At 29.5% G+C, this 16927-nt stretch overlaps 1 protein-coding gene across 2 annotated transcripts in view; it reads left to right on the top strand.

Annotated features, from left to right (window-relative positions):
* Positions 1 to 290: 290 nt before the first annotated feature.
* Rhogap100f (Rho GTPase activating protein at 100F) overlaps positions 291 to 16927 on the top strand; it is a 116807-nt gene continuing 100170 nt past the window's right edge. For both annotated transcript variants that reach the window (XM_074255129.1, XM_074255130.1), the window contains exons 1-5: positions 291 to 602; positions 1143 to 1238; positions 3176 to 3398; positions 4900 to 5013; positions 8437 to 8619. In XM_074255129.1, the coding sequence (XP_074111230.1) occupies positions 3201 to 3398; positions 4900 to 5013; positions 8437 to 8619 (495 nt within the window). In that variant the 5' untranslated portion in view covers positions 291 to 602; positions 1143 to 1238; positions 3176 to 3200. The remainder of the gene's footprint in view (positions 603 to 1142; positions 1239 to 3175; positions 3399 to 4899; positions 5014 to 8436; positions 8620 to 16927) is intronic.

Below are 16927 nucleotides of genomic sequence, written 5' to 3'. Positions count from 1 at the left end.
AAACATTATAGAAAATTTGCGCCTAGACAATTGTCTGTTATCTATTCTTCTGGATACTGCATAAGTTGAAACGTAAGGAGGCGGCTTACGATTACGAGGACTCAAGGTTCATGAAGTCGTGAACGTGAGGGGTTGTAAGTGGCGCGCGCATATATACTCATAGTGTAAATACTACATTGATATATGTATATTCAATGGTAGGTGAGCCTCGACTTTTCGAGTCTGCGCCTTGCAAAAGATCAAACATGTCTACCCTTGTAGTTGAAAGTTAAGGGATGCAGTGCGTTATCATTGCACTATCTTAAAATATAATTTTAGTGGACAGTACGAGTTCTTGGATAGCATTAGGTGAATAGTACGTATTGTGATAAGTAAATGACATTTCTTTCAATTAACGCGAATCGTCAATAAATATAAACTCGTTTCAATTTCTTGCTTTCACCTTACTTTAATAATTTTTATCAAGTTTCATGATTAAGATATCGCTTTTCGGATTTTTCTTATTGACTTTAGATGTTACTGGTAATTTTTAATTAATTAATATACTCTTTCGATAAATTTTTTGTGAAGACGAACAATCATTTCTAAAATTGACCTAAAAAGTAAGTATCATGTTAATATCAATTAAAATTAATAGCTAAAATAGTCTATGTTGTTGATTAATTTTTTTTTTTAGTTCTTTAATATGTAGTGTTCTCTTGAAAAAAAGATATATTGATCCACGGCTAGTCCGGGCTATTAGCTAGCACGCCACCACGATATTATAGAAGCTTTTCCAGTCAGGCGCGCGCGATCCCATTTTCTGTCTTAGTTCTATTTTTTTTATTCCTCACGCTAAATTCGATTTTTAATTGTTTTTGTATTATTATAGTTTCTTCCGTAACTTTTGATTATGCGTGTCATTACTATTTTTATCTTTTGTAGAACCGTCTTATGGAAATAACAAATGTGATTCTGTAAAAGTCGGTGGTTGACCTTAATCTACGTCAGTTATCGATTTTACACACTATACTCTTGTAAGTTTCATTCTGAATAAGCATAGTATATCACGGGTTATTGTTCTTTATGAGAAATTATATTAATAACAAGTTTGAAAAATCGAAATAACCTTTTTTCCAATTATTAATGGCATTATATTTCAGGGCAGATCAAATAAGTAAATTAAAATGAAAGAATTTATCGATAAATGGATAAGCAGGGGCTCACAGTCCCAACCCATAAGAGATGATTCTTAGAAGGTAATAAGTTATAAAAATTGCATGAATCTTTAAATAAAAGTTAAAAAAAAAGTTTAAAATAAAATTAATTACAAATGTATTTATTGTTTGCTTGGTTATCTTATTAATACTATTTAATGATACAAACTTACATATATGTGATGTATAAATAATTAAAAAAATAATAAACTAAAAACAGGTTGAGGAAACGTACAAAATAAGTTTTTAATTTTCTGTTACGTTTTATACAGTTTAATGTAATTTAATATGATTAAAATTTCTTCAAACAGTTTTAAATTCATCAATATATTATTTATGATTAAAATATGCAAATTACAATTTTGTTTAATGTATTACTGCTGTGAATTCAACTAATATAAGAAATATATTAATTAATCTATTTTTTTGAGAAATATTAACCATAATACATTTTTTTTGTCGCTTGGATTCTCCTTGAGTCTGAGTAATTGTCCAAAGAAAAAAAGTTTAATTTTTTTTACCTTTATGTTATCATACCGAATTTTGCTATGTGATATAGAATATTATTCTTAGGCCATATAGCGAAATTACCTACGTAAAGGATTCCACCATTTGTAAATCAAAATAATTTGTTTGTTTCTAGTCTCGAAGATTAAAATCACTTTTTTGTTAGCTTGACGTATAATGCAAATCATGACCATTATATTGGGTTCAATATTACATATGCCATATGTAATTTTACATACACGGAAAAAAAATTTTAGAAAAAATTGCAGTAGTAACATCGTAATCGAGGACTAGACTTTGATCATTTTACAATTCAAAATTTACTATGCTAAATCATAAAAATTCGGATATTAATTACTTTTATAGGAATTTATCTGACGTAACATCGTAAATTTTTAAATGTAAAATTATCAAAGTGATCGTAGTGAAAGTCTAGTCTTGTATTACGCTGCTACAATTGTAATTTTTCCTCGAATTTTTTTTTTTTTTTATGTAGCCTAATATGCGTCTCCAGACTCTACAATGAAGCAAACGACATTTCACTTATCAAAATATGATTATCAGCTTTGGAGCTAAATACATGTAAATGCTGGTTTATGTATATACACTATGGAGACTGTCATTTTTCAAGAAGATTTTCTTGAAGTATCTGTTCTAAAATTATAAGATTCCAACATCAGACAATTGTTTGTTTGAGTTTAGTTTTTAAAAATCAAGACTTTATCGAATATTGAAGTTATTAAATTTTAAAATCAAGTGACCGAGATTCGGTTTACAAGAATTGAAAGTTATTTTTATTAAGTTTTAAATTTGAAATGATTTACAAGTAAACCGATAAAAAAATTAATGACTTATTCTCAAAATAAATCTGCAAATAAAAAATTCGTGTAGCAATTTTGTTAAGGTTGTGATGTTGACCGATGAGTTAAATGTCGCAAGTTGAATCTAAGTTGAAGGATTCTTAAATATACTATTGTTTATAATTTCTAAAAAAATAATATTTGGTATATATTATCTACAAAGATTATATAGTAGTTAACTTGATATCATAGATATCAATCTCAAAAGCTTTTTTTGATTGCATGTTTTTTTTAAAGGGCAAATAAAAAACTTAAAAGGTCACAAAAAGAATTTCGGTTTGGATCTGAACTGACTATGAATTTTCAAAAATTTAACATTGTTAAAGCGAGTAGCTACAATTTAACTGATTTAGTCACAGACATCCTAATATTGACTTAAATTCAAAGACATAAAATTATGACCTTCCTTTATTGCTCTACTGTAGTCAACAGGAGCTTAATTTTAAAAAAAATTTTTCATACTTTACAAAAAATTTAATTAGATTAGTGTAATATTTTTACAACTGAAACGCATAGTTTTTATATTCTTTATACAAAAATAAATCTTCTAAGTTATTACAAATAAATTAAGAGTAACAAAGTGAGAAAATTGCTGATTATTAACGTTTACAGAAAGTGGGTATGACGAGCCGAACTAATGCAGTGGCGAAAACACGTACGCATCAAGTACGGTGGTCGAGTTGGTGTTGGTCAAGGACAGCAAGAGGAAGACCAGTTGCAGGTGCACGAAGTGCAGTTGCAAGGAGAAAAGTGTGCTCGACTCAATTACGTTTATCATCAACCTCGACGTTGCAATATCAGTCCGACCATAATGCTTTGTTGTGGCCGGAGAAAAGTAAGTGAACATTCATCACCGTACAGCTTAAGTACTTACTATAAAAAGCATATGAAATCAGAATAAATGTGGTCTCCTTACAATACGTTATGATCGAATAAAATTTTTCGATGAATAATTGATAATATTAATTATTTTCATTAAAACTCAGACTGAAAATTGAAGAAAAAAAAAATTTTCAAATTGTTTTCATTAGCTTTGGAAAAACCAAAAACCAATAGTGTGTTTATTTTTCTTTCAAAATCTAAGAAAACTGAACATTTTTCGTTTGTTAAATTCAACTTTTACGATTAATATTATAAAAACTATTGTTCGATACGTTACGTTAATGTCACTTGTCTAAGATTAAGAATCTATTCTCATCAAAATCTTGGATGTATTATATGGACCCGTTGCGCTTGCCCGTATAACACCGTCTCAATCTTGTTGAAAGTGTAATAATCATATCTTAGTCTTTTAATAATCACTTCAAATCTATCGGAATATTTACATTTGTACATATGTATCAAGAATAACTATTTATACATAGGTGAATTATTTCAAGGACAAATATGAAATATATTAATTTTTTATCATCTATAACTTCAATTATAAGTTATAAGTAACATTACAAACAATTCTATGTTACGTTCTCGCAAATTTTAAATATAATCTAAAATCAATTAATTAATATTTCAGTTAATTAATTATTAATCGAGGTATTTCGAAACGAAAATACCTCAAGATAAGAGATTTCTGGAACGTCAACGCAGCCCAGTAGACTAAACAGTCTACGTTGTGGGATTTGGACTGCATTAATGTTCTCATAGGGTAACCTGAGATGCAACGTTGCTAAAATTCTGTATAAAAACCCATTGTAATTATTATTCATAGGACATTCTGTCTCATGACCTTCTGGAGCAGTCAGTCTGAGGACTTAGCAGAGGAGCAATCTCTGCTGGTCTGAGGCTGAACCTGTCAATTCCTTATTAATAAATATTTGTTTATTGTTAATCAATTACAATGGATTTTTATTAAAACCTCAACTGAGGGTTGAGAGCGCTTTTCAGCGTTCCACCTTAGTTCCTTTACCTAGAGCTCTAGCCAGCGTTCAGATATCCTATCCTCTAAATGTCCTAATTATTACCCCCAGGGTGTGAGTGCTTATTAGCTGTTCTACCCTGGTGAAATCGCCAAGAGCGCTAGCCAGCGTTCAGGCACTATATCCATCACTTACCTGAAGGCAGGTAAATTAAAAGAAATATTAAATCATTTTATAAATAAAATTTTAAAAAGTACTTCGCGGATAAATCAGTGACACGACCCACCTGGAGTCTATTGACTTTCTAATGAGGTCAAAATCTGGACTTAAATTATTTAAAATTAAGTACTCCAAAATTTGGGAACGTAACATCTAATAGATCGAACTTTTATCGGAAATTTTTCTATGATCTAATTAGTTTTTTAATATTAATTGTTTATTGTTCTATGTTTTTGGCAAATTTTTTTCATTGAATTGTAGGAAGGAAGAGGAGAAGTAAACGACATCAGTGCCAGTCCTGGTCGACAGGCTCCCACTACTCAAATGCGACCTAAGGATCCTCCTGCAATGGTAATACAAGGAGATTTCCGGAAGGTAGAGAATTTAATGGGACTTAAATAAAATTTATTTGTAGAATAGAACTTATGCGAAACTTATGACGTTAGAACAAAATCACTTCAATGAGACCCTAGTTTATTTCGATAGTTTTAGGACTAAACTAACTCTCTTTCAATCATCAATTTTATATTATAGGATTTTTCAGTCAACAAAAAAAGCCGTAATCAAAGTCCTGGCTATAGTAATCACAACCTTTAATTACACCTATTGAAAAAGATTGCCATTATGATTTATTAAGTTGTACATATATACTTGCCAAAATATCAAGATGCCAGATGATTAATATTGGCAAGTAATTTCAAAGACTAATCAACTTCAATTCATTTGAAGTTGTTTTTTTTTTTTTTTTTTTCCTGATTATGGTAAGTTTCTGATTATGTAATAATTGATGAATTCAATGGAATAGTAGTTTTTGAGTTCAAAAATCCGAGCATTGTTTCAAAACAACAATTATCTAAAATTTTTAGACTAAGGTATCTTTCGGATATGAGATTTTGAATCGATTAGCTTGCAAATGTATTTTATCTCAAAAAAAGCTTAAAAAATTTTAACAGATTTATTTCTCTATAAACCTGCTCAAATGCATTGTCGCACGTCTCAATTGCTTGATTTTTTTCTAATGATATAGTATGAAAAACTTTTATTCAGATTTATTCGTCCATATACAAGGCGCAAAGTCTAGCCAGAAATACTGAGAATCGTTTCTTTGGAACTCAGAATCTAGAGATCTTATAAAAACTCGACGTTTCCAATTCGAAATCAAATCAATAACTTCTAACTTTGAAGATCATTTTCAAAGCGCAAAGTCGAAAATTTGAAAACTACTTTTACTCGGATAAATTTTATTAGGGCAGATCAGAAATTTTGACTCGCAGATAGTTTCTCTTAATTATTTTGAAAAATAGTATATTACCCGCCAGCAGTGAAGCCAGATCGTGAGAAGAAATGTCTCCTTCCCCAAGCGAAATAACACGATGCGTAATGCTGGGTGGGAATATTTTCTGCTCACGATCTGGCTTCACTGCCCGCCAGGAAGGAAAGTAGACTATCTCAATCCATTTGCTGGTACCTTGGCCTTTGGCTCAGGAGGCAATTCTACATGCGAGTTAGAATGTTTCACTTACCACCCTCGGTGTGTAATATTATATGTTTCTATTGGTTTATTTAATTTAAATTTCATAGATATTGATGAAAAACAATCTGAAAAACGGTTGACCCGGCAGGCCATCCTTGGGCCTCCTTGCCATTTTGGAGCTCAAAACGCCTGAAAAGTTTTTGATTTTGCAGGCTTGAGTTTTTCGGGCCCAAAAATACAATTGATAAACATTTTAAGTTAATTTTTCTTGAAAATTTAGTGGTTATTGGAAAAACCCTTTATTGTAAATTTTAAATTGTGACATCGTTTGAACTCATAAACCGTTTTCGATGCGATTTACGGCATGCGATGCAGTTTTTTGAACAAAAAAAATTACTCCTTACCGGCAAAATAATCGGGAAGAAATTTTGAAGTTTTGTGAAAAAAAAACATTATTTCTGGAAGTTTTCGTTAACTATATCTCTGACACGAATCAATAAATTTTTTGTTGTTCTGGCAATCAGCGCTATTTATTCAGGTTAAAAACTGAGTAAATTAAGGTAACGATTGTTATAGTAGTTTAAAGTTAATATTCCAGAACAAGATTTTTTTTTATTTTGTTTTTGAGATCTCTTAAAATTTATTAGACAGAATGAGTTCAAATTCTCAGGAATTCTAAGTGTAGTAGGATCGTTCGAAAAGTATGAGAGGTTCCCACACACACAGACACACATATACGAAAGGACATCCTTGAAGGAATATTCAAAATAGCTTAAGCTAGAAATTCCTAGCATCTCAAAACGTGGAGATCTGATGAGAACTTAATTTTCGAAAACTGGGGTGAAACTAATAACTTTACGATTTATTAAAAGTCATTGATCTTCATAGCGGGAAATTAAAAAACAAATTAAAGTCAAAATGCTGTCTTATTAATTGTAATCACACATTTTTAAATACTTTTGAGTATTTGCCGACTTATCAGTGGACAATCTACTAAAAATAATCAAAATATTAACGTGATACCATGACTTTTAAAAACATGTTGAATTCACGGCAAACGTATTTTTACATTTATTTCTTGTATTAAAAATTTTAATGTGAAAAAAAATTGCTAAACCAATGGATATTTTACTAAAACATATTATTTCATGATTTTTAGTTATGACAATAACTTCCCGGGAAAAAATGATCAGACCTGATCAGACATGAACAGGCATGAGTCTTCAGCCCTGATCAGACATGAAAAATGACCATGCCTGATCAGGCATGAATTGACCTGATCAGGCCTGATCAGACATGGTCAGGTCTGAAAACCCATTACTATTTTTAATTAATTATTTTGCTTAATTTTATGGTTGTAGTACTTGATAGAGTCGTACGCAATTCTCTATAATAAAATAAAATAAAAAAAAAAATAATTACATATTATTGTAAGGATGTAACACCAGCGGTCAACCATCCAACTACCAACCATGCTCAATGCTGTTTAACTCTGGTGTTATCCGTTTGCCTTGAATTTCCCGCCTGCTGTGCTGCTATATTAGATGTAACAATTCTATGAAGTACATAGAGTATCGAATAAGTTTATGATAAATATAATGTTAAAATTGGTTTTATAATATATTTTGATAGTCCTAATTTATTTATGTAACCGAATCTCATTATAATATCACATTTATTTAAATAATATAATAAGTAATGATTTTCATATTAGGCAGGAGCAGAGCAGACCATAACATCCCATAGAAAATGTAATAAATTTTTTATTTCAAAATTATTTAAATAAACGTAATGTTAAAAATAATTTTGCACTTTTTGTGATGACCAAAAATTTTTTTCGTCAAAGAAAAATTTTTATCATATCTCTGACTATAGTCAGAGAGGAACAGTCATAAACAGGCATGGTCAGACATGAATAGACATGAACAGGTATGAACAGGCCTGAGCGTATTTAACACTTCAGACATGAACAGGCATGGACAGGCATGGATAGGTCTGGTCAGGCATGGACAGGCCTGATCAGGCCTGAGCGTATTTAGTACTCCAGATATGAGCAGGCATGAACAGAACTGATCAGGCATGATCATGTATAACTTCAGGCCTGGTCATACATGAACAGGCATGATCAGGTCTAATTTCAGGCCTGATCATACATGAACAGGCATGGTCAGGTCTGATCATTTTTTCCCGGGTTATTTTGACTAAAATATATAATTTTGGTTTTCATAATTGAATGAAAAAACTGATATCTTTATGTACTGTACATGGCTTTACTCTATTAATGTGAATGGATTTTCTTGAACTTAAGACATTTAATTTTACAGGTTAGTGGGATAAGCACGGAAATTTTCAAACAAATTGAAACGGTTGAAAATGATCATGATGCATCAACTGCGGCTGCTCTCGAAGTAGTAGAAAGACGTGGAGAAATGGTAGTTCGAACTATTGAACCTCGACAAATGGGCAGACAGGCTGCCGAAGCGGCTAAGAAATTGACAGCGTTTCAGGTAAGTTATTTATTTATTTATTTATTTTTTTTTTAATTTGTAAGTATTTAAAAAGATAATCCTAAATGCTTTTCTCTTTAAAATACCCAATTCAAATTTGCACTAAAATTATTTTACTCTACTGTAAAGCTGAATTCTATTGGGTTATTGATAATAGTCACGATCCTTGACTTGACATATTAACATAGTTCTCTCGATATTATGTGACTAAATGTCAAATATGTGGTTTCGTTTGAAATACGTTAATTTTATAAAACTCGACTTTTTTATATTTTGAATTTCCTACCTTCGAGGTTTCGGAATTACTGTTAAATCTCAATAAAATCATTCTCACTGTAAGTTTACTGTGCGTTTAGAGTGATTTCATAGTGAATTCACAGTCATTTTGTGCCATTTTGTCATTGCGGTTGATTTATCATGATGTTAAGGTGGTCTTACCGTATAATTTCCATAGGTTTATGATGATCTGACAGTGGTAACACTGAGGCTTCACAATGGTTTCATAGTCAATTCTCCGACTTGAAATTACTTTGGGATCCCGCAGCCTATACATTCGGACCTGATTGAGTCCCGAAGAGGCACGCTCAATTGGAAAATCCCTAAAAGGGCCTACCCTGTTTAAAATTTCCCATAGGATCCCATCAAAAGCAACAAAAGCCACTTAGAAACCCATATATTTTATTGGTTTCTAAGTGGCTTTTGTCGCTTTTGATGGGATCTTATTGGAGTTTTTCAACAGGGTAATAGCCCCCAGTTGGGAAATCCCAACGTAAAATTAAAAATTTTTATTAAGTTTTTTCCAATAGGGTCCTCTCGAGTCGAAAAATTTAATCTGTATTTGAACTTCTAAAAACATTTTCATCTGTATGTGATCTACTATTCGAATTATTTTTTATCTGTTTTAAGTCTAAACAACCTTTTAGTAAAATATTTGAGCAGCTATAAATATTTTATGCTGTTTCTAATCTAATGAGACTACAAAGTTTGATCGGTTTTTAGTCTAGTTAATTTGTATTTGGACTTAATGTATTGTTTTCAAATTCAATATGAAATCTTATACTGTTCTTGATCTAAAATTTTAAGTCTGAATGTTCAAAGGCCAAAAGTCGACTGAGATGGCGACTTGTAATTTTGTTGAGTTAAGTATCTTATTAAAAATTATTATAAGGGGCATTCCATGCGAAATGGGAAAATGACTAAAATTTTAAAATTTCTCTAGTTAATTCTAAGTTAGTCTTATTTTATTATTAAAAGTATATATTTTACTAATTTATAAAGAAAATTTTTTTTAATCAATAAAAAAATCGATTTTTCTCTCCTAGTAACTTTTCAGTAATTAGTATCCAGATAGTGATTCATTTTATTTAAAAAAAAGAATTCAATAAAGAAAAGAATTACATTTGATTTAAACGAAAAGATACGTTAGATTTCGTATTTGAACATAAGCTTATCACATATCCCACCAGTCACGCAAAAAGAGAGGAAAATTGTTTTCCCATCCTCAAATCTGACTTGTTTAATTTTTTTTCTTTGTAGAAGTAACAATAAACATTTTTTTTTTTTTTTTTATTTATTTATTTTTTTTAATTTCAAATTACATTCTATAGAGGTGTGGGTAACACCTGTACATAGATTGGAATACAAAGAATCGCGTATAATCATTTTACAATAATAAACATAATAAACATATACATAGAAATTGCATATAACAAGAGTTTACGTAATCATGATGAATAATAAGTTCATAAATATTAACTGAGCTATTACAATTGGAAACGTCTAAGAGACACTGATAGAAGGATTTCTTAGCATTTAAAAAGATTTCTTTGTATTTAAGAAATCATTTCTTAATTAACAGTATTTAAAAAATATTTCTTAAATACAAAGAAATCATTTCTTAAACATCATTTCTTAATATTTAAGAAATATTTCTTATTATTTATGAAATGATTTCTTAATAGTTAATAAATAATTTCTTTCTAGTCAAGAAACAATTTTTAATATTAAACAATCATTTTTTAATAGTTAATAATTAAATATACATGAATATATATATACATTGAGAAAATTAAGTTACTTTATAATACGTTAAGCAGATAATTTATGAAATATTAATGAATAAATATTAAATGTTAAATGGTAAAAAGTATGTTATATATATATATATATATATATATATATATATATATATATATATATATATATATATATATATATATATATATATATATATATATATATATATATATATATAAAGTAAATAATGAAAACCATTATTATGTAAAATTGTCAATTTTATTAAAGAAGAAAATTCATAAAGACAAAAAAACAATTTACATTTCTGTAAATGATACCTAATTTAATGAAGTTTAAATTAAACTTCGCTGAGAAATAACATAAAAACCATTCGATAATACGTGGGTTTTTAATGGTTTTATAAATTGCTCGAAATTTATTTGAATAAGAAATTCTGGATCATTTGCTGTTGGTAGTATTAATTGATATGCTTTTATATGAGAGTTTAGTCCAACAGTTACACATTTTCTATAAGAAAAATAAATAGTTTGATAATTTGAGATAATCGAAATTATAATACCAAATACCGGATTATTTTCAAGATTATTTGATAGATGAAAAGCATACAAAGGCTTGTACAGAATCTTATTAATTTTTACGGATTCAAAAGTTTTAAAATTATTCTTATTTATTATAAACTTATTAAGTCTGTCAGAAGTTACTTTTCCTAACTCAACTATATTTTTAAACCCTTCACGATTAATAAATTTATTACTTAAATCTAACTGTAATTTTTTTGCAAGAGTAAATAGTATATTAATTCGACACTTCACAACCTGAGCATGTTGCTTCGATTTTTTATGAAATGTTTCAAAACGTGAGCATGAATAAAATTTTGGCGGCCCTGAACTTTTTATTATGGTAGGATAATGTGTTAAGTTATGAAATTTTGCTGTTAAGTGTCCTCCGAATGTATTTAAATACAACTCATGATGAAGTTTTATCAATTCTCTAAGATAAATTACTTCATCATCTGAAATAGTTGTAGCTGTAACAATACTTATAATATCGTATAAATAAGTATACAACTCCCATGCCGGATCATCTGGTGGAACTAAATCTCCAACTAAAATCCCAAAATAAGCAACCAAACACGACATCTCTGCAGCTGTAATAATCATATGTTCATTTTGAATATGATTTTCGCTGATCGAAGAAATTTTATTACCACAATCAATATCCGAATAATCGAAAAATTTTAATCTATTATTTAAATTTTCTAGAGTAAAATATTTTTGTTTAATACAATGTTTTATAATTTTTGCCATGTCATATCTACAGACTCCTAAGTACAAATCATACATAATGTCAATGGTCAAATTGCTAATATTATGAAAGAATTCTATTTCATTAAAAACACAACTGTTTTTTACACCATAATGATGATCTAACAAATCCAATTCGTAGTTTTGTTTAGTTCTTAACAGACATCTATTTTCTACGGTTAGTTTTCGTGCTTCATTTTTAGATGCTCGGCAGAACCGGCAGTAATAGTCACTAATAAAACATTCATTAAAGCCAAGAAGACTATTTAAAGCTAAATTATCACCTAATAAACCAATTAATACAAAATAAATAGTGTGATTTTCACGATCAACTTCAATTGTTATACCTTTTTTTGCTAAATGATTAAATTCGGTTTTTATTTCGGCAAAACACCGTTCAGCTCCGAACTCCTTGTAATCTGAATTGTATATTAATTGGGCTAAAAGAATATTATCAGTAGCTGATGCAAACTTAGGTGGTAATGACGCGATTGAACAATATAAACCTCCAATTTTATGGATTCCAGCTGCCGATGAAAGAGGATTGTTTATTTCAAAATCATCATAGTACAAATAGAGTGGTACAACTGTTTTTCCAGTAAATATTTGAGAAATATTTTTCCATATTGTACCTTGGAATAAACTAGTATAAACTCCTCCAATATCGTTTGTAGCTGATTCATTGCTGATAAAATTCCTCACAACTTTAAAAACGTTCGGCAATTCCAAAAATTTCTTCAGTGTTGCACGTAATGGTATCATTTGTCCATAGCAAGATTTTTTTGTGAAAACAACGGTGTTTCCGACTGTTTTATTGTCATCTATCTCGCCAATTTTGAATTGTTGTGGAGCAATATAATTATCAGAAGCTTTCAATTGCTGTATAGATTTCCAAGTTGACTGAAAATTATCAAAAATATCGCTTTCAAAACAAACTTCTATGAAATCATGGTACTCGACTGGTATTTCTTTCTTTAAATTTTTCAAGATAGCTGCCGATACTCCAGTCATTAACTGCTTAAAATCATTAATCATGTCTTGAGCCATACTTTGAGTAATGGCAGGATTGCCATACATTTTATTGACAAATTTAAAAACATCGTCTTTAATATTACGTTGCGGACTATTCATTTTTTGATATTATTAAGATAAAAATAAATAATAAATGTATAATATAAATGATAAATATTTTTAACATGTAACTTTTTTCATTTGCTTATTAATTTTACTTTTGGTTAAGGTTCAATTTATTTAAAATAGTGAACATTGATGGTATGGGCACATCAGAGTCCGTTCGTATTTTATAAATACCCCACTGTATGAAATACCAAAAGTGTTGAGTTTCAACAGGATAAGCAAGTTTGAACAATACATAAAATTTAAATAACAAATCAAATCCAGCAGCGAAGCTTGAAGCCTCAAAACGGAAGCTATCAACTTGAACGTAAATTTTTTTTTAAATCCAAAACATTTGGACCCACCACTATCAAGTAAGGCTGAATAGTATATTTCGCTGTTGCTTTTAAAGATACTTTCGCAGCACAAGCTTTCTCGATGTCGCCGGGTATTTTTACATGCATACATACACTTTCTAGAGTATTTTTATTTTTAATATTTTTATCTAACTCCGCAGCTAAAGAGACGTTTTTTGTTCTCTTTCGTGATTTTGGTGTCAACAAATGAAGGAAGATTTCTAGTTGAAGAATAAATCGACTCAGCAATGGAACATCTTTACTCTTCTGCTCCAAAATTTCTAAATGAGCTTGATGCTCCGGATTTATTTTATTATTTAAAGTCTTCTCGAGCTTGATAAAAATCTCGTTCCAGCAATCACTTAAATTTATCAGATTATCTGGATAAACTTTTTCAAAATCAGTGTTTATTAAATCTGCACACACAGACTCTTTCAATATCGGCCAGTCATTTAATATATCCGTTGCACTAGAATATTTATTTCATAAAACTTCACTCCTTCGTAGTTCATAAGAAGTCTTCCAATGTAACAAAACATTCACTGCATCTCGGTGGTGCTTCAACCATTCCTTACTATCAAGAGCAGAATTTTGATGATTGTTTCCAATATTTTCATCAAATTCAGTCGATTCACTAGAAGTATCTCCTAATTTTCGTAAAGTTCTAACAAGCGTTAAAATATTACGATGTTTATCGGTTAGTTTTCCTTTGGCGACAATGCTGACCTGGCGTAAGGAATCTTTTTTTTTTCACTGGAGGAACGTAGAAAGTTTGAGTGCACTCCTATGGAAAGACTTCAACAATTTTTACAGCTAATTCCTCAATATCTTCATTCTGAAGGACTAAGCCTTTCTTTAAACAATCAATCACTATAATTTCGCACAAATATGAGATCCATTGAGCTTCCAAGGTAATCTTTTCGTTTTTAGCAATTAACAAAAGTTCTTTGCCAATAGGGTGATCACTGAGCACTTTTCTTAAATCGAAATTAAAAAAATTTAGATACGTTTTTTTTTCCTGTTGGAAACAGAATTTTCTTCTAGTACAGTTGTATTGCTTTTTGAATTTATAAATTCCACTGGTATTAAATTATCAACAGTAAAATCATTTGACGATACTTGAATCAGTGGAATCATCTGACAACTTGGGGCATTTTGATCATTTTGACTACCAGAGATCTGAAAACAGAATTAATAATTAGTTACATTCGAAATATATTTTATAAGAATTAAGTTAGCCGACATCTGAAAATTGTTCGAATTTTTTTATTGAAAATTATTACAGAAAAATAAAAAAAATTTCATTTGTAAAAAACTTCAAAAACCATAAGTAGAATTTTTCAAAAAATTTTTTTTGTTTTAATTTAATAAATGAAAAAAAAAAATCAAAAAAATTAAAAACGTTGGCTGAATTTAGTGTAATATTAATTTTAAGCGTCAAGTTTAATGAAAATATTAAGCAGTAAAATGTTAACAGTAATGAGTATTATGGAAATTGCGTAATATAAACTATAAAAATATTTCGATAAACATAATCAGATTAGTATAAATTAATAATTGACTTTCTGAAAAATATCTAACGTACATATTCGTCATATTTTTTTTTTAACCGAAGACGTAAACCAACACTTGGAACTACTTCTTTCTGAATTTCTTCTGTTTGGGTGAGGAATTCTCCGAGGATTTCAATATCAGTTATATGGTTTACTATAGGGAAAGGAAAAATAAGTAGATAAAATTATGGTAAAAATAAAAAGCTAAGTGTCAATGAAAGAATACTGTAAACGTAATGTACAGGTTAAGTATGATAATGCTAAGTATAAATTAAATAAATCAAAAACTTACCACAAAAAGTTTCATGTAAATCACTTAACTTCCACGATCTCAACAAATCTTCCATAATTTTAATTTCATATAATATCAACTATTACAAATCAATAAAAAATATTTTTACTACAAACAGACTCTTTTTGTGAGTAAATTGGCGCGAGGTAAACCTCCAATATGGCGACTTGGCCACACACATTCAAACGCACATCGTACAGCCCTTACTAACAAATATAGGCGTAAGTACACAGACAATTCGGAGTACGGCCATCTACCGGTTATTTCTCTTAAAAAATATTTCTTAACTATAAAGAAATATTTTTTTGTTGGTAAGAAATATTTGTTTCCATGTAATAACGCTTTGTTAAGATTAAAAATATTTCTTAAATGTAAATAAATCATTTCTTTTATTTTAATGAGCGTTTTCAATTATTAAGAAATATTTTTTATTCCCTAAAAAATCACTTGAAAAAATTTTAAGAAATCAATTTCTTACTCCCAAAGAAATCCTTCTATCAGTGGATATTTACAGATATCCAGCTCCTGAGTTGTTCAGTTATGTACTTTAGTTTTTTATAAGTTAAGAGAAAATTGTGATGTATTTTTAAGTTTACTCATGTTTTCTAAAATATTTCGACAGACTTTCACAGGACATCATAAAACTTAAAATTCGGAAATTTATGACATTCCAACTCAAGTAATTGCCATTGTAAAAATAATCCCTTGAATGACTGAGACTAACCTTCGACACAAACGGACAAAATTTTACAACCCATCTGTTTATCAGATGTTTACCAGACTATTTTCCAACTTAGCAAACCTTCCCACGCTTCGTTTAAACAACCCTGCGTTAAATAAATAATACCCTTTCCAGGATCCTCTCGTTTAGCAACAATTCCCCAACCCTAGTTATTTTCCACCAACCAAAAACCAAAATACCCTTCCCAAAATTGCACTCTCTGACTGACGATAGTTGGACGAAAAATCGAATAAGACAGTTACCAAGTTACCATTGACCACGCTCGCCGAGCGCTTTGCTTACTGACAAACCTATAACCAAGCTCGCCGAGCATCTTATACCTGACCTTTACCGACTTATGTACCTATTAAGTGAATGTAAAGGAACCGTCAGTAATCAATAAAACAAAACCATAAAACGAAATATTTGTGATCTTTTAATTAAAATCACAAAATTCTTGTCAAGTTAATACCATATTAATCTGCAAGAAAACATGAGTTTTTTTTTTAATAATTTTAGGCTGTTGATTTAACATTTTCAGATTGTTTGGTAAGAGATTGTAGTATTTAATCGCTATATAGTATGCATTTTTGTAACTTATATTTTTTTTTTATTTTAGGTAACGTTAATTGTCTAGTTCTAGTGTGTATAACTCTATCATTAAAAAGTTGTTTACATACAGTGTAATAATAAGTTATAGAATAAAGGCTTGTTTAATATTTAATGGAGTAGTACTATTATGAGCATACGCAAATTTATTAAGTAATTTATTCTGCATTGCAGAAATATTTTTAATCGAATTATCGTAAGCCCCACCCCAGGCAATAATGCCATAGTTTATTACACTTTCAAAAAGGCCATGATAGATAGTTCTAAGAGTTCTTTGAGTTCTTTAAGTTCTAAGAGCAGTTTGCTTGAGAATTCTAGAT

The sequence above is a fragment of the Cotesia typhae genome, unplaced genomic scaffold, assembly GCF_013202065.1.
Source record: "Cotesia typhae breed Kobodo isofemale line unplaced genomic scaffold, CoteBio_Ctyphae scaffold_13, whole genome shotgun sequence".
Taxonomy (NCBI): Eukaryota; Metazoa; Arthropoda; class Insecta; order Hymenoptera; family Braconidae; genus Cotesia; species Cotesia typhae.
This window is presented reverse-complemented; position numbering and strand designations above follow the sequence as displayed.